We start from the raw sequence: 18,504 nt of genomic DNA on the forward strand, positions 1-18,504 counted from the left end.
AATAAATACCATTGACATGTAACCAAGAGTCATTTAATTCAGTAAAATCAAACAGTTGAGAATTACGGGGAGAGCTTCTTTAGCTGGATGCTTCTCATATATCATGTAATGTTAATGGATTAACAATCATTGATAAATAATAAAAAGTTGCATTTTCCAAATGGAAGAGGTCCTATATCATGACTCATTCCAACGCTGAGAGAGCAGTGCCCTCTAGTAGTTGATGTAAGAAATATTATCCTCTAAGTGCATTAGATTTAGCAAATGGGGATCCCTGGGTATCTGAACTACTCTGAGACTTGATTGGGCAATTTGACAATTGGTTTTACCTTTTCTGAGCTACTAAGAACCAGGAATTTCACCTTCAACGTGTACTAAACTTTTAAGTGCCAGCAAAGGTTGTTCTAATAGTGCTCTTCTGGGGACCTTACCAGTAACTTTTAAAACTTAATTTCTCTGTGAATGTCAAATTTAACAGGCTCCTTTCACTTAAATACAGGGTACAGAGAGGAAAAAACATCATTCCATACACTTCAGGGCATCTTGGGTGCAAGAGATAGTCACAAAATGGCAGAATGTTAAGAAAACCATTAATGGGTCAAGTATTCACAAACTGATGAAGGTTTGACAATTTTGTCCTAGAAAGAACCACAGCTTACTATGGAAGCTGATAGATTTGCAGGGTTAAATAACAATAGAAGTAAATTAAACAAATTAAGTAAACAAATAGAAAAGATTTGAATATATAATTCCATTTGTATTAGTGAAAGATACTCAAAGCCAGTCTTATTTTAGGATATCCAAAAAGATAATATGCACATAAACAGTACAGTAAAAATGCTTCTGAAACTGGAAGGTGTGTTTTCTGTCTTCTGTGTGGCTGATATCATGCTATTTTAAATCTCATAAAAGCAATATATAGTTTTTCGACAAATACACCCATGTGTTGTGCACAGTTTGATTTATGTAAACTCATTTCAAATGCAATTGCAGAATTCCTCCTGAACAGATGAAAAATGTCTGCCTAAAGTGATAAAAATGTGTGTGTAGAAAGATTTGGTTTTAAAAGGGATTTTTATATGATACAGATTTTTAACTCTAGTTCACAAAATACTCTTTTAAAAGACTTATAGAAATTTGATTTTTTTTTTTACATAATGTGTCAATTCAGATGTTTACCTAAGATGAGAACGGGTCTATTGTGCTACAAAAACCTTTCTGTGTTGCATATTACCGTGTATAGCATTGGTAAATGGGAGCACGATGCCAATATAACATAAATGCTGGCTTTGTTCACATATTTCACACATGGCAGCAAACACAGAGCCCACTAACTCAGATCAACAGAGTATCCAAGGCAAAACTATGTTACCCACGATTCCCCTCACCCACATTCTTCTTCTTGGCTTAGTTTGACCATGTACTCTAACATGGCAGGGCTTATAGCATGGTTCTCCTGAGTCTTTCCACAGATTTTACTTGTTTCAAAGTCTTTCCAGTTGTAGTCTTTCTTGTTTGAGTTTTGCAATTTCAACTCTTCTGTCTTTCATCAAGCTGTCTTCATACACACACAATACACATACATGTTCTGTACTTTCTGTAGTATTTATTAGGAATTTCATGGGTCTTTTTAATCATGCTAATATATTTTTTCAAGTGGTGCTTTCACTGAAGCTTATTTTTTCTTTTTATAAAATAAATTTATTTTTTATTGGTGTTCAATTTGCCAACATATAGAATATCACCCAGTGCTCATCCCGTCAAGTGCCCACCTCAGTGCCCGTCACCCAGTCACCCCCACCCCCCGCCCTCCTCCCCTTCCACCACCCCTAGTTCGTTTCCCAGAGTTAGGAGTCTTTCATGTTCTGTCTCCCTTTCTGATATTTCCCACTCATTTTTTCTCCTTTCCCCTTCATTCCCTTTCACTATTTTTATATTCCCCAAATGAATGAGACCATATAATGTTTGTTCTTCTCTGATTGACTTATTTCACTCAGCATAATACCCTCCAGTTCCATCCATGTCGAAGCAAATGGTGGGTATTTGTCATTTCTAATGCCTGAGTAATATTCCATTGTATACATATGCCATCGAAAGATGAATGGATAAAGAAGATGTGGTATATGTATACACTGAAGCTTATTTTTATTTTTTTATATCACTAGTACCTGGTTTGAGTACAATTAAGAAATTGACTCCCATTCTCCCCACCTACACACATACACGCTCACTTTCTGTCCTTCAAGTAATTTGTGGTATTTAAATTTCATGTTCAAATAAATAAATAAATACATAAATTTCATGTTCAACATGATCTAAAATCTTAAATTCTATTAGGCCAAACTTCAAGGAGTCAGGGATTTTAAATATGGTAAAATTAAGATTCCGAGAGATGAATCCCTATTCAAAACAGATCCTAGATCACATTAATTCAACTTGGAAGAAAATGGAGATTTTTTTTCAGAAAGGTGTTTTCTAAATTCCTTTTGAGAGGATACAGATATGTATCGATTGTTTTAGGAAAGAAATCATTCTTTAAAAAAAAAAAAAAGAAATCATTCTTTAATATTGTTTTCATGTAACCATCTGAGTTATAAAATGAATTTTAGAACATTCATAGTGAGCCTGGAATTGAGTTTTCTAAGAGCAAGCCCCAGTTTCTCCTGCGTGAGCCAAGCATTGCATTAGGCAATAGTAGTAGAAAGTTGGACAAAAGAAGAAGCTCATAGAAGGTGAGGATACAGACATTTCAGCATGTTCTCTCATGGAGACATGCTCAGAGTGCTAAGGGAGAGGCAGAGACAGAAACTGTTATCAAAGAAGGAATGCTTTAACCTACATAATCAGAAAAATGTCTTGTGGATTGTCTTGTTTATCTTTTCCTTATGCTTCCCTGAAATTTTAAAATTTTTATTCATTTGAACATGGAATAATTTTTCAAGAGTCCCTCAACAGAGTGATGGAATGCTCTATATCTTGATCTTCACAGTGCAGTATGTCCAATTCATCGAGCTGTACACTTGAAACGGGTGTATTTTACCATATATAAATTATACCTCAATTTTTAATAAACCGATCAAAACATACAGTGCTACTCCCTTTAAAAAAATTTAATTCTTCCCTTTGATGCCCAAGGGAACAATAAATGCATTGTAGAAAGAAAAAGGCTAAAGCATGATCCAATGGTTTTTTTTTTCTTCCATAATAATAATTTTATTTTCTGTATTCTTTTCCAGCTGTGGGTCCAGATTTTTCAAGAACCCTCTTAAAAAGAGTAACTCTTGTCAAAGTGGGAGGCGAAGTTGTCATTGAGTGTAAGCCAAAAGCTTCTCCTAAACCTGTCTACACCTGGAAGAAAGGAAGAGACATATTAAGAGAAAATGAAAGGTACTATCTTGAGATATTTTTAATATTTGATTTATTTATAATAATTTATTTGTCTGTTATTAATAGTTCTAGAGGAAGAAATTTACTGTCTGCTGTTAGTGTACTAAATGTTAATCAAAGACCTGAAGCTTTGGGGAGAGGGTGGTAAATTAGCTGGTCTTTATAATCCTTCTTGTTATTAAGATTCTACAAAGCCCTCCCTACAGACAGAGATTGCATGATTCCTATTGAGGATTGTCAGAGCTGCTCAAAGGTGAGCAGCTAGAAAAACCTTTCTTAATTTTAGCTTAAAATTTATTTGTTGATTTACCCACTTTTCTCCATACTACTTCTTTTTCCTTAAACAAATAAATCCAGCATGTTTTTGCTATGACAACTTCTGAAATATTTGGCAATAGTTATTATGTTTCATTAGTCTCTTCCTTTTTGAGGCTAAATATTGCTAATTCCAAAACTCATTCTGCATATAAATAGTTTTGATTATTTTAGTGTCATCTTTTTGAAACAAGTTTCTTTTTCTTTATAAACTCATATGTATTTCCTTTTATAATGAATAACATTTAGAATGCATGCTGTTTATACAGTGTAAATGTATATATATATATTACATATATATATATATATATATATATATATATTGTTTTAGGTCAAATTGTACCAAATAGCAGGTATCTCTAAGACCTTTTCTTGGCTGCCACCCCTATAAATATCCCCCATCCCTTTCTGTAATCTACTCAATCTGTTGGAAAATGGTAATTATGCATGAGTCTATGTCACAGCATTTACTTGCTGTATACATAATGATTTTAATTGATGCTAAAGGTCAAGTACTCAAGGATGCAATGTGGAAGCCTGTAAAAATGTATCTGTATCTACCCTTTACACCTGTACACCTTTGGATTTGCATATGCAAATTAGATCTTTGCACTGATGATGTTGTCCTTATTAATGATTTTTGCAAACAAACTTGATACGGTTTATAGATGGTGTAGTCACACACATATTCATAATATATATCCCTTCCTGATTTCTGTTATATTGAGAAAGCAGTATATTTCACTGAATACTGGCATGGTGTTCAAATTTGAAACCATACTTGGAACCTGAGAGCACAGTTTCTTATTTTGTACCCTTAAGGTTTATTTACTATTTTACTTGTGTTTCCCAGAATGTGGTATGTAAGATTACTTCTAATAGTTGTGCATTTACTTTGTTTATTAAAGCACAATTGAAATATAACTAGTATGTACCAGTTGTAATGCTTAGACTAAGGGTACGTTGTAAAATTTAATTTAACAATGATGTAAAGAAAAAGTACTTTAAAATAATATAGGTTATAGACATGTTAAAATCCATGAATGAATGAAGTTAGAGTAACATTACTGTAACAAACAACCTGCAGTGACTTAAAACAACAAAAGTCAATTTGTAATTCACAATGCATTCCTATCAGGGGTCTGCAGGTGGCTTTGCTGCCCTCAACAGCCAAGTCCGGTAGAGTAGCACTCTCCTGAACATCAGTATTGCAGAAGGGAGAGAGAGTGGCCAAACATGCCACTTAAAGCTTTTGCCCAGAAATGAAGCACTTCACTTTCACTCATGTTTTATTGGTCAAAACAAGTCACGTGGCTCTTCAAAAATTCATTCCAACAAAGAAATATAATCTTAGTGTCTAGGAGAAAAAAGATAACCTAATGTTTTGAACAGTATTAATGACTTTTCCCACTGCTATAGCTTAACCATTGTTACCTACTGATTAAATTACCTTTCAGAAAAGAGTATATCAATATCAAGAACTCAGTTTGATGAGAGACTCCTAACTCTGGGAAACAAACAAGGGGTAGTGGAAGGGGAGGTGGGCAGGGGGTTGGGGTGACTGGGTGACGGGCACTGAGAGGGGCACTTGATGGGATGAACACTGGGTGTTACACTATATGTTGGCAAATCAAACTCCAATAAAAAATATACAAAAAAAAGAACTCTATTTGATAAGTAAATTTATTTTATTGTTTCTACTTCTTGAACTACCACAAAGCTTGACTCTCCAGTTTTCATTCTTTCTCCTACTGATTTGATTAATAGGGTTCACGTATTTCTTCAGCATTTATACAGCACTAAAGATGTATTTAAACTGAGGAAACTCCCCATCATTATCCAAATCTTGCTGTTTATCATCTCCATCTCCAGAGTCCCCAGGATGACCCAAACTCTCAGTATTAGCACTTCCTTCTCCACATGGGTGCTGTGTTCTCACAGCTCTGCTCCTTTCTTCTACCTCACTCAGGTTGTATTAAGCAGACAAACTGATTTGGATAATGCAAATGAGTCCTGAAGCTGGCCAGGTGTAATATAAAAGAGAATTATGGGATGCCCCATCCAAGGGAGACATCTGCCACTCAATTCTAGAATTATTGCTGCCATATGGAGATGCAGCTCAGGTGCCTCCCTATCTTTTTCATTCTTCAAGAGAAGCTAGAAATCTGGGCTTTTGTTTGAACTCTCTTAATTTTTAAATGTCAGGAACTCATGTTTTTTTTATTTTAATGTTGGTACAATATGGGTCATATATCCATAGACCAAGTTTACTCTGTGAGTCACTGGATTTTAACTTCTGAGAAAGATATAAACTCAGTTGTACATCTCATAATTTCTGAAAAGGGTGAAAAATAGGAAAGATCTTAATATTTTCTCACTGGCAGAGAAGAAATTTTGCCATTTTTCTCCTTTTTTATGGTAAAGAAGAAAGAAAATTAAGTGGGCAAGTGAGCAAAACAATGCATGAGTGAAAAATTTTAGAACTCCTATTTTAGGAAAAGATTGACATTTTTAGACCAACACAAAAGGCAAAATTCTCTGTACCCAATGCTGAATTATAGTTTCTAATGCACTGACTTACTAGTCGTGATTCTCTTTTGAGATGTGGAATCCTAAGAATTAAAGGGCAAACCTTTAACCTTTCAGTAAAAAGTTATTAATATCATAAGTATAAAATACTGGTATAAACAGTGTTTTGGTGAAACAAAACATGATCAAGCACCTGATTTTAGTAATGTTCTTCCTAGAGTCTATGTTTTGACTGACTTTGCTGAACACTACTTAGTACATGATAATCAATTTCTTTTTTTAGCTAAGCAACTGCCTACAAATGAATTTACAATAAAAGTATGAAGTAACTGTTTTAATTTTTTATCTTACGTAGTCATTTGGTGATATTGTAGTTATCCAGTGGATATAGATTCAGAAAGACTGATTTAATGTTAACATGTAAGCTATTTAAAAAATATTTGTATGTACTTAAATTGGTTTTTCGTGCCTTTAGAAATTTAAAGCATATTCACAGTGGCCTTCTCTATATGAAGCATCTAAAAGAAAGATTTAATTTTTAGCTTTTATAGCTTTGGAATTGTGAACATAAAAAATCTCTTTTTCTCTTGTACACATTTCCAGCTATCAGAGTATAGGCCATATCAGATATTTATAACAGGTATGACCTGTCAAAAAGCCCAAGTACTTGAATCTTCAGGAAATACCTATAGACACCATCAAAGCAGCAAAATTATTTGGATTAATTGAGCAATTACGCCTACTACCTGAATAATGTTGATAATTTTGTTTACTTTTACTTTCTGGATAGAAGGCACTTGAAACAGATTAGATTAAAGTTGATCTCTTAGAAACAAAACATCAAAATACAAAAGTAGCAGAATCATTAATAAAAACCTAGGATCCTAGAATTATAAGGAGCTTAAATCCATATTTCAACCAGGATGGGCTCTTTTGGTATAAGTGATGGAAACCCATCTCAAGACTGGCTTCAGTACTTTGGCTCACACATCTGAGAAGGGTGGGGATTTACTAGTTGAAGGTGTGGCAGGGTTCAGGAGCTCACATGGTTGCATCAGGACTCTGTCTTGCTCCCTTTGTCTCTCACCAGCCCTGCCTTCTGTGTTGACTCCATCTTCTGATGAGCTCTCCTCTCCTGGCAGTAGGACGGCTGTCAGCAGCCCCATGCTGCCTTCTTTTCTGGCTTCTCGTAACAATTCCAGAATGGTATTTCACATAATTGAATAAACCTGCCTTCTTAGTGTTCTTGCCTAAACTCAGTACATTCAAGGAGGATGTGATGCACTGTGTAGGAGAACATGAGTCATGCCCATATCCTAAGTAGGCACATGGGAAAGCTTTATTTCAAGTCACATGGGCTGAGAAGGGTTTCCCCAAAGAAATTTAAGGTCCTACCAGAACAAGAGTAAATAAATGTTGGGTAGACAATAATGCCAACTTCCTACTGTAGTCACAGAGCCCACCTTCCATTCCAAGGCAGGGGTTCCCCGCAATGGATGGACCCTTATCCTTACCTGGCTGCATCTAATGATGGAGACCTAACTAATTGTTAGAAGATTTCTTTCTTCATAATGTATATCCTTGTAACTTTCACTCATTGTGTTTCATTTCACTTTCTGAAGTTATGCTGACAAATCTGATTTTTCTCTACCCCAACCCTTCCCCTTGTATATACTCGTAGGCTATGGTCATGTCCTCTTTCAGTTCTTTTCCAAGCCTAAACGTCCCTGTTATGGTTCATAGGACATTATTTTTGCATCCTCTCACTATCCTGATCATTTCTTTCAGTGTCTTTCTAAACATATGCCGCCTAGAATTAAAAGTAGTATTAGTAATGGGAACAAATAGCTTTATTTTATCTCTGTAGCAAAGTGTGATGATTACTGTTATATGATGTCTCTAAAGAGGAAAAATTATCTTCAGTGAGCTTAGATTAGTAAGGCAGGCAAGTGTATAATACATCATAGAAAGACCACTTACTCCCAAAGGTTATTTTTAAAAATTATCTTAGTGCTTAAAGGGGTAAGTGTAGTTGACTGGAAAATCCACTTAGAGGAAATATTTTACTTCTCACTGAAGCTGAAGAAATGAGTGAAATGTTACTCTAGTTAACATTGTGTAAATAAAGACTTCTTAGTCTTACTCGTGCTTGAGAATTTCTTTCCTCTCTTTTAGATGTAGGCTAACAGATTATGTCAAGCTAATGGGTAATAACCAATATAGATATGCTACTGAATGTTGCTAAAAAGAATCTCAAGCCTAAAACCTGCGTGTCACAGGCCTGGTTTCAGAAGAGCAGCATGACTATTCGGTCAAACTAGCCAACTCCAATTTTCTTCAATGAGTGAAGAATACATTGGGTACTTGCCATATGCTAGGCCCTCTGTTTGGTGCTAGGCAGAGAAAGAAAGAGGAGACATAAACCCAGCCCTCAAGATGCTCATAGACTAGTTCAGGGGCCCAGTAGCAAAATAACAATATGTTTTTCAGTAATCCTCAGGCATATGTTATAAAGGTGATATACTGAGAAGGAACACTGAAAAATGTAGGCCAACAATGGATTATGGAGGCCTTGAATTTTATGTCTGCAGAGTTTAGACTTGAGCTAGAAGACCCTGGAGAGAATTAAAGGATGTTATGCAAGGAGTGCACATACAAGTACTGTAAAGGGATTGCTTTGCCTGCAGCATGGAAAAGAATCAGAAAGGAGCAAGATTGGAGAGGCAGAGAGACCAATTGCAGGCAGTAGTCTAGGATGGAAATGAAAAGGATGATGATTTGAGACTTTTGAGAGCAACAGAGACCGACGGGCTTTTAAAGGGCAAAATTTTAAAAGGCTTAATGATGGAGCAAGTAGAAAGATTTTATAAAGAAGGAGGGGGGTAAAAATGACTCCTAGGATTCTAACTTGAGCAGCTGGTGCCCAGTAGTGCCAATTGCCACAATAGTGACTACAGAAAGAGCAAGTTTGAAAGGAAAAAAACAGATTAATATTAGCATGCTGAATTTGAGGTGCCTGCAGGTGGAGATGTCACATTCAAATAGGAATTCTCATTTAAGTATCACCTACTCAGTGAAGATTTTCCCCACTAACCTGTTTAAAATTGTAAAATTCCCATCCTCTTTATCTGCTTTATTTTCTCCAGAGTTCTTATCACCATCTAACATACTACATATTCATGAATTCCCCACCCTCCACCCAATCAAAATGTAAATTCCACAAGAACAAAAATTTATGCCGATTTGTGTGTGTGTGTTCATGAGCATGTGTATTTTTGTTGCATCTGACTTAAACAATACAATATCTTACAATCCTGGAGATAAAAAATCTGAAGTGGGTCTCATTAAGTAAAATCATATGTTCCTTCTGGAGATTCTAGATAAGAATCTGTTTCCAGGGACACCTGGGTGGCTGGTGGTTAAGCATCTGCTTTCAGCTCAAGTGGTGATCCCAGGGTCCTGGGATCAAGTTTCACATCAGGCTCCCTGCAGGGAGCCTGCCTCTCCCTCTGCCTATGTCTCTGCCTCTCTCTGTGTGTCTTTCATGAATAAATAAATAAAATCTAAAAAAAGAAAAAAAATAATCTGTTTCCAGCTTTCTGGAAGCCACCTAGTTTCTTGTCTCCCTTCCATCCTCAAAGCCAACAAAGATGAATCAAGTTGAGCTTTCCCACATCACATAACTCTGACCTCCTCTTGTGCCTCCCTCTTCTTCCTGTGGTTACTTTGGGCCCTTTGAGCATATTTTGTTCCATTCTATAATAGTAGCATCTAGGACAATGCTAGTATAGAGTAAGTGCTCAGTAAATGTGTCTAATAGGAAGTTGAAGTATAGGTCTGAGTTCAGGAGAACAATGAGACCTAGATATCATCAGTAGGTAAAAAGCCATGGAGTGGGTGAATTCATAGAGAGAGTTTTATCAAATCAAAGCATCTGTGAATCAGAGGAAGAAACCCAGAGGTTCCTTCAGGTCACATATACAGAATGGTGGAAGCAGAGCCTGATGTAAGGATTAAGAAAGTAGACCCAAAGGCATAGAAAAACAAATAGGGGAATGTAACAGAAACCAAGGAAGCAGCAGGGCTCAAGGGGGAACATGCATTTGGTGCTTTCAAAAGATCCAACCAAATAATAGATCAAAGATGACCACTGGGTTTCAGCGTCTCGACACCACCTGGGGCAGAACACTTTCAGGCCACTGTGGACCACTTTTGAAGACACAATAAAATTGTATAAACATCTATATTCTTAAGCAGTTCTTCACAGACTGTAATAAATGTTTCGGTTTACCTGATCCCCACAGTCTAATCAGGTCAAGTCTGGCATTCCATGAGAATATTCAACCCATATAGGAATCAAATTCATATTCATGTCTCCTGCCTTAGAGACACTGAAGTCTGCTCTGAGGTGAAATTAGATCATGGCCCTAATATGCCTCTTCTCCCAAAGGCCTTTGGAAGAGTTGAAATTCATGTAATACATGGAGGCAAATCCCAGCACAGGGCTACAAAACTCCATGCTGTATATAAAGTGTGAAAGCCTGGTTTGAAGACTCTGGCAGTCTGGGATGCAGAGCAAATGTGATGGCAGGTATTTGCCCAGAAGGCCGATCGAATCCTAACGTGGAAAGGAGAGTTTATTGCTTCAGGCGTTCTGTTTCTCTTCTGGAAGCACAGTGTCTATATATGTGCTTTTAATGAGAAACCTGTACTCAGGATATCTCTTACAGTTGCTGCAGAGTATTATAGCTCTGTTATTAGGAATTCTGCCCTGGGGAACAATTATGTTATTGCAATAATTAGAGGCAGTTCATCTCCATAATAATGGAAATCCTGCCTTGGAGGCAAAACAACATCAAAGCAACATGAGCATCATTGCTCTAGATAGAATCTGTTGCCTTGCTTATTATTGGTAGTACTATATCATTTTAATTTTGCATGTGCATTTATAGAAATAGAGCTTATTCTATTCTCCAAATTCAGACCTAGAACTTTCCTCCATTGCCTCAGTTTATCTCTCCTAGAGCTGTGGGCAAAATTGTTAGGGCTTTAAGTCACCTGAAGTGCAGTTTCAGAGTACTTCAGAGTACTTTAGTACATCGGAGTACTAAATTCAGAAGAATTTAGAGAGATCTGTTTTTAAATGTAATGATATACAGACCCAGCGCTGCAGAAGACTCCATGAATTTATCCTCAGCCACAAACCTTTTCTACCTCAGTAGAGTATGTCATGTTGTATCATGGTCAGGGGTTAAACTGATGGCCAAATTCAGTCAGGGACTATTATTACCTGTTCAATTCATGTGGTCATGGTATTGGTTATGCCTCAAGACATGCTTGGAAGAGAACTTAATTTTTCTGTGGAAGTATCTGAAATAAGGCACTGTAAAGGCAACACTTGATAAAAAAATTTTTCCAGGTATCTCTCACATTAATCCTCTTTTTGTTAGTCAATCCTCTGTCCCTGTACTCATTTCTATTCTTATTATCTCTTGTCTGAACTTTGCAACTATTAAACTATCCCCTTAACTAGTTTATTTGGAATCAGCCCTGACTTATATCTTCCCCAGGATGCGACTTCCCATATCACATCTCTGATAAATTCGATCCAATAAACATTCATCACACAATTCCTCTGTACAAGACATATTTGAGATTATGAACATAACCTAATTTAAATTCAGGTTCTACAGGTGTCATAAAAAGAGGTATGCAATTTCTACAGTGGTTTAAAGGATAGAGACTTTTCATCTTATTACAGGTTTAAATTGTATTTTTTAACAATATATAAGAAATCATTTTATAGTCTTCAACACATGTACATATACAGGTATTTATATGTGTGTGTGTGTGTGTGTATATATATATATATATATATATATATATATATATATATATATGAAAAAGCCTGGAAGGAATTTTACCAAAATGTCAATAATCATTTCCCTGGGAGTTGGGACTATGGACTTTTCTTCCTTCCTTCTTTTCTTCTTCCCTCCTTCCATCCTTTCCTTTTTCTTTTAAAGTTATAAATTTTAGGGGATCCCTTGGTGGTGCAGCGGTTTGGCGCCTGCCTTTGGCCCAGGGCGCGATCCTGGAGACCCAGGATCGAATCCCACGTCAGGGCTCCCGGTGCACGAAGCCTGCTTCTCCCTCTGCCTATGTCTTTGCCTCTCTCTCTCTCTGTGTGTGTGTGTGTGACTATCATAAATAAGTAAAAAATTTTTTTTAAAAAATTTATAAATTTTAGGGCAGCCCAGGTGGCTCAGCGGTTTAGTGATGCCTTCAGCCCAGGGCCGGATCCTGGAGACCCGGGATCGAGTCCCACATCGGGGCTCCCTGCGTGGAGCCTGCTTCTCCCTCTGCCTGTGTCTCTGCCTCTCTCTCTCCCTCTCTGTGTGTCTGTCATGAATAAATAAATAAAATCTTTTTTAAAAATAATAAAGTTATAAATTTTATATTTATGAATATGATTACTTCATTAATGTTCATTTCCCATAACAGGCTGAGGGAGTCATGAGGAAAAGTGCCTTGTGTGTGTGAGCATACTGGTACCCCCAGCTTCTGGTAATGTGCCTAAAGTACTCCAAATACTCAATATTTGTGTATAAAATGATTGAACCAACCATCCAAAAATCATCCTTTGCTTGGAGGAGATTGGTGAAGAAGGTGGTGGTGGGATACTTAAGTGTAAGGAGCAGCAAGAATGAAACATATTCAAAAGGAAAATAGATATGAATGCATTAGCAGAGGGAGATAAGGCTGGAAATTTTCTTGAAATCAGGCTTCAAAAGGTATTGTGTGGCAGTCTGAGGAGTTTGCACTTCACTGAGGAGCACCAGAGTTAGGGAATGATTTTGGCATGGGTCTCCACACTTCCTATTAAATTGTTTCCTGTCCTTGATCAGTTGAGTTCAGAGTGTGTACTCAGATAGGATGTGTTGTGATTTACTGTGCACCCATCTGAGAAATCACTTGACCTTCATAGGGCAGTGTTTCTCCGTCCATAAAGTGGAGCTCCAGAGGTAGTTTCCAAATCAGGTCTGCAGACCAGGGCTAAGCTTACTGCTACAAAACCAACAGAGGTACATTTAAAAATGAGAATCCCACTCTTAAAAAAAAAAAAAAAAAAAAAAAAAAAAAGAATCCCACTCTTCTTCTCCAAAGATTCTTTCTAAGGAATTCTGAGATGAGACCCAGGAACATTAATTTGTTTTTACATTTCCCAGGTGATGCTAATGCACGGACAGGTGTGACACTGCAGCAGTGGCTTCCCATTGACCTCAGGACAAACAGCCCATCACATGATCAACAAGATCCCTACACTGGTCAGGCCTCTGCCCCACTCTTCTACCTGCTTTCTCACTTACTTGCCTTCAACCTTACTTCTTTTTTTTTTAAAGATTTTATTTATTTATTCATGAGAGACACAGAGAGAGAGAGGCAGAGACACAGGCAGAAGGAGAAGCAGGCTCTCTGCAAGGAGCCCGATGTGGAACTTGATCCTGCATCCCAGGATCACGCCCTGAGCCAAAAGCAGACGTTCAACTGCTGAGCCACCCACCCAGGCGTCCCTCAACCTTACTTCTTAAGCCATGTGGACCTCCTGTCATCTCTTCAAATGGCCTTACTCCTCCTACAACAAAGCCTTCAAACATGCTGTTCTCTCTGCCAGAAATGCTTTCATCCAGGACTTGATAAACTATAGCCCACAGGCCAAAATCCAGTCTGCCACCTGTGTTTGCACAGCCTGCAAGCTGAGAATGGTTTTCCATTTTTAAATGCTAGAAAAGAAATCAAAAGAAAAATAGCATTTTGTGACACATGAAAATCAGATGAAATCCAAATTTCAGTGTCCACAAATAAAGTTCTATTGGACATCGCCCTACTCATTCATTTACAAATTATCTAGGCTGCTTTTGCACTACAAGGGCAGGATTGAATACTTAAGACAGAGACTGCCTAGCCTGCAAAGTGTAAAACATTTACTTTCTGGCACTTTACAGAAAAGTTTACCAACCCCCAAGCCAACTCATGGCACCGTGCTAACAATGCTAGGTACTAAGACCCCTTCCTAGGGGCACCTGAGTGGTATACTTGGTTAAGGACCTGACTCTTAGTTTTGGCTCAGGTTGTGATTATGGGTTGTGAGATCGAGCCCTGGGCTCTGCACTCAGCACAAAGTCTACTTCAGTTCTTCCCTCCCTCTCTTTCTCCTTCTGCTCCTCCCCTCTACCTCTGAAATAAAATTTAAAAATAAATAAATAAAACATCTTCCTAGTGATAAGACCTAGGACCTTCCCTTTGCTTGGCTATTTTTACTATTTTTATTTTGGTTTGCAGTGCCTTTTACTAACTGTTTGTGACTTAACCTTTTTTTTTTTTATTTAAATTTTAGTTCATGAACATACAGTGCAATATTGGTTTCTGGAATAGAATTCAAATGATCATCACTTAGAACACCCAGTGCTCATCACAGTAACCTCTTTAATCCCCATCACCCATCTAGCCCATCCTCCACTCACTTCCCTCCATCACCATTCAGTTTGTTCTCTGTCATTAAGAGACTCTTGTGATTGTTTCCTCCTCTCCTGTTTTTCTTTTCCTCCTTCCCATATGTTTCCTTTCTTAAATTTCACATATGAATGAGATCATATTTAACCTTTTGATTGAATTATAATGCAAAGTAATGTGGAAGTAGATTTGGTTGGAGTCCTGAATGCTCTCCTTTCTTTCTCTAGAGCAGTGGGTCCCAACTTATACTGGGAGAACTTCTTTTCATGCCCCCAAAGCCTTGAACTCTTTGGAGAAATCAGAGTAGGGGGAGGCTTAAAGGTGAAAACATAGAAGATGAAGGATGTTGGGGACAGAGGGGAAAATGCATACCTGAACCTCTTGCCCAAATTTCTGGAAAAGCAGTAAAACAATGAAGTGATAGGAAATCTTCATTCCTACTTAAGAGTCTGTACTTTACATAGACTCTTTTACATAAGAGTTTTCCTTTTAATTTCATGATCATAAAAATTATAAAAGTCTAGTTCAGTTGAAGGAGGAGAGAAGATAGCAATCATGACTTGCTTCCTAGGGTTTTATAAAATTCAGCTACTAAAAAAAAATAAAATAAAAATAAAATTCAGCTATTGTAACAATGTATACACCCGTGAAACAATTTGGAGACCATCAGTGAAGTATAAGTTAATAGAGCCCAAACAGAAGGACACAGTAGTGCTTAAGGGAACAAGAAACAGACTCTCAGAGTCAGGCAGAATCAGGCAAAATTGGCTTTGAGTAGAAAGTGACTTTAGGCTGTTTTAAAGGAAATGATCCACCAAGAGAGGCAGAGGAGGAACAAGGATCTCACCACACTGGAGCTCATGCGCAAGCCAGATAACATAAAAGACATGAGCAGATCTTGTACAGGAATTATGAGGTAAGAGGGATCCAGCCAGGTAGAAAATCTGGTATCTGTAGAGTCAAGATGGAGGAAATGGAAGAATCAATAGGGAGATTCTTCAGACTCTAAACAAGGGATCATTAGCACCACAGAATAATGTTATTGTATAAAATAATAATGACAGAAACACTGTGATTCAGCTTGGCTCTAAAGAAGCTCAGAAAAAAAAAAAAACAAAAAAAAAAAATAAAATAAAAAAAAAATAAAAAAATAAAAAAATAAAAAAAATAAAAAAATAAAATAAAGAAGCTCAGAAATCTGTAGCTAGTAAGTCAGAATGTGACTTCAATCTCCCTTTGTGTCGCTTGTGCATTCATGATTAAACCTTGGGCTTTGGGAATCCTTGGGCATCCAGGATACTTATTACTTTGGCTCTTTTCATGTATTTTTTTGTTATCTTGTGACCATGATTTTTATCCCATTTGTTAATAATAGTACTAGCAACAACAACAATACCTAGCTTTTTTTTTTTTTGTTCTTTATGATACCTTCTGCTAGACACTTTGTATATTCTCTTTTAGTCCTCAGGAAAACATCATGAGATCAATCCTGTTGGTAATCCTATATTTTATTTTATTTTATTAGATTTTATTTATTTATTTTAAAGAGAATAAGAGAGAACAGGAGTGGGGTGAGGGACAGAGGGAGAAGCAGACTCCGCACTGAGCAGGGATTCCTCATTTGGGGCTTCATATCGGAACTCAGGGATCATGACCAGAGCTGAAGGCAGGCACTTAACCAACTGAGCCCCCCAGGCACACTGATAATCTTATATTTTAGAAAGAAAAAAAAAAAAAAAAAACCTAGGCTCAAAGAGGGTATTTATCCTACCAGAGGTTGCAAAACTCAACAGTAGTTTAAGAGCTGGGATTCAAATCCAAGTATTGGGCAGCCCGGGTGGCTCAGAGGTTTAGCACCACCTTTGGTCTGGGGCATGATCCTGGAGACCTGGGATCCAGTCCCACATCGGGCTTCCTGCATGGAGCCGGCTTCTCTCTCTGCCTGTGTCTCTGCACCTCTCTCTCCCTCTCTCTCTCTCCCTCTCTCTCTCTCTCTCTCTCTCTCTCATTTCTCATAAATAAATAAATGCATACATACATACATACATAAATACATAAATAAATAAAATCCAACTATCACTTATACCAGAGGCCATGTCTTTACCAGCTTTGCTAGAAGGAACAGGCATTCAATGCTTGTCTCTACTACAAAGAGAACATGAACTCTGGTGATAAGTTAATAAATTATTAGTAAAACTAAAGTACTGCTTTCATTACCTCTCTTTTAAAACAGTAGAATAATGCTGGTGCCTTTAATATGGATAAGGTGACTGGCCAGAAGAAGCTTTTACTGTTACTTGTTTCATATTTTTAATAATAAATTGGCAGCCTTCAGATCCATGGCTTTATAGTTTCCTGGGAGGAAGGAGGCATGGTCTGATTTCAGGGCTGGGTTAGAACCATCTAAGTCCCTTAGAGAAGAGGTAAATTAAGTCCTTGAACTACCTCAGCAGTGCCTTTGTTCAGAGAAAATAGCTCTGTAGCGTCAAATGGATTTAAGTGATCATGAAAATATTCAAACCAAAGTGGCATGTAATTAAGAGCAATTAGAACTGAAGTGATGTGACTGGATATTAAAACCAGACATGCAGTGTTTGTGCCTTCTCAGTAGACACAAGGCAGATAATTTGGGCTCCTCCTAACTTTGTCATCTCTAGAAATAAAATCTGCTAGACTGCTCAGATGTATAGATGCTATGTAAATATTGAAGGTCTAGGATCATACACTATGTTTGACCCCATATTTCTGCTGTATAGCCTTATCCTCATATTTCAGTCACAGATATGCCGGAGTTAATTAGATCTCTACTAGTAAATATCCATCATAGTGTTTCTAAATCCCTTTTGCCAAATGATCTAATTAGAGCAACACTTGGCTCTCTATATAATTACAACATATGGCACCTAGAGGGTACATATAGTAGAATTATAGGTTTCCTGATGAGAAATCCAGGTGGTGAGTAAAAGACTCTATTAAACAAAGTTGGTATGTGTGTATATGTGTGTGTGTGTGTGTTTTAATGTATACAGTTCCTCCTACTCTCCCCAGAATAAGAAATATTTTGTAATTCAACCATCCTTCCCCCATGAAACAACATAATTATATCATAAAATGGGAGTTTTAAAATTTAAAAGAAAACAAATAATTGATAATATTAGCATAAATTATTTAACCCTCCATGCCTTTAAAAATTATCATGTATAGCAAATTGGCAATGCTGGAAGCAGCTCAGTGTCAATGAATTATTTGATGGGATATATTCCTCCATCAAGCAAGATCACTTACCTAATATATAACAAAAAATGGGACTGAATCCCTCAGCCGATAAGAAAGAAGAGTTTCTTAATGCCTATTTATCATCTCTGGAAGTAGATAAACCAGTTTGGGAAAATGATAAACTCAGTTTCAGTCTATTGAATTTGAAGGGCTTGTCACGTGGTAGTATTTTGGAGCCTACTTGCACAGGCTTGAAAGAGCTGATTGGACACTTTTCTTCCCAGGTCCATGTCACTGATGTCACTTTGGTAGTTTGACATTGACCAAAATGGGAATATTCACACCATGGAAACTGGCACAAGTCAGGACATTTTTTCCACAGAGTAAGAGTGGTTAAACATTAACCAGTAAATCATTGCTTGTGGGACATTGTACAGCCAGTTTGGAGTACGTGAGACAGATCAAGACTGGAAACTAGCTTTCCAGCTCATCTTCTTTGAAGTGATATGGGTGAATAAGGTTTACGGAGAGAAGATGGAAAAC

General features: G+C 37.2%; 1 protein-coding gene and 1 long non-coding RNA gene across 12 annotated transcripts in view; one reads left to right on the forward strand and one right to left on the reverse strand.

Annotated features, from left to right (window-relative positions):
• The window catches only part of CNTN4 (contactin 4), a 913,336-nt gene that overhangs the window by 779,313 nt on the left and 115,519 nt on the right, over positions 1-18,504 (forward strand). For all 11 annotated transcript variants that reach the window (XM_041761632.1, XM_041761629.1, XM_041761630.1 and 8 more), the window contains one exon: positions 3,237-3,387. In XM_041761632.1, coding sequence (XP_041617566.1) covers positions 3,237-3,387 — 151 coding nt within the window. The remainder of the gene's footprint in view (positions 1-3,236; positions 3,388-18,504) is intronic.
• On the reverse strand, positions 3,212-18,089 carry LOC121494773. The gene is made up of 3 exons (XR_005988867.1): positions 18,031-18,089; positions 15,593-15,696; positions 3,212-3,348 (listed from the first exon to the last, which is right to left on the reverse strand). It is a non-coding gene; the product is annotated as an uncharacterized LOC121494773 (long non-coding RNA).

This window comes from Vulpes lagopus, chromosome 7, assembly GCF_018345385.1.
Source record: "Vulpes lagopus strain Blue_001 chromosome 7, ASM1834538v1, whole genome shotgun sequence".
In the NCBI taxonomy this organism is placed as follows: domain Eukaryota; kingdom Metazoa; phylum Chordata; class Mammalia; order Carnivora; family Canidae; genus Vulpes; species Vulpes lagopus.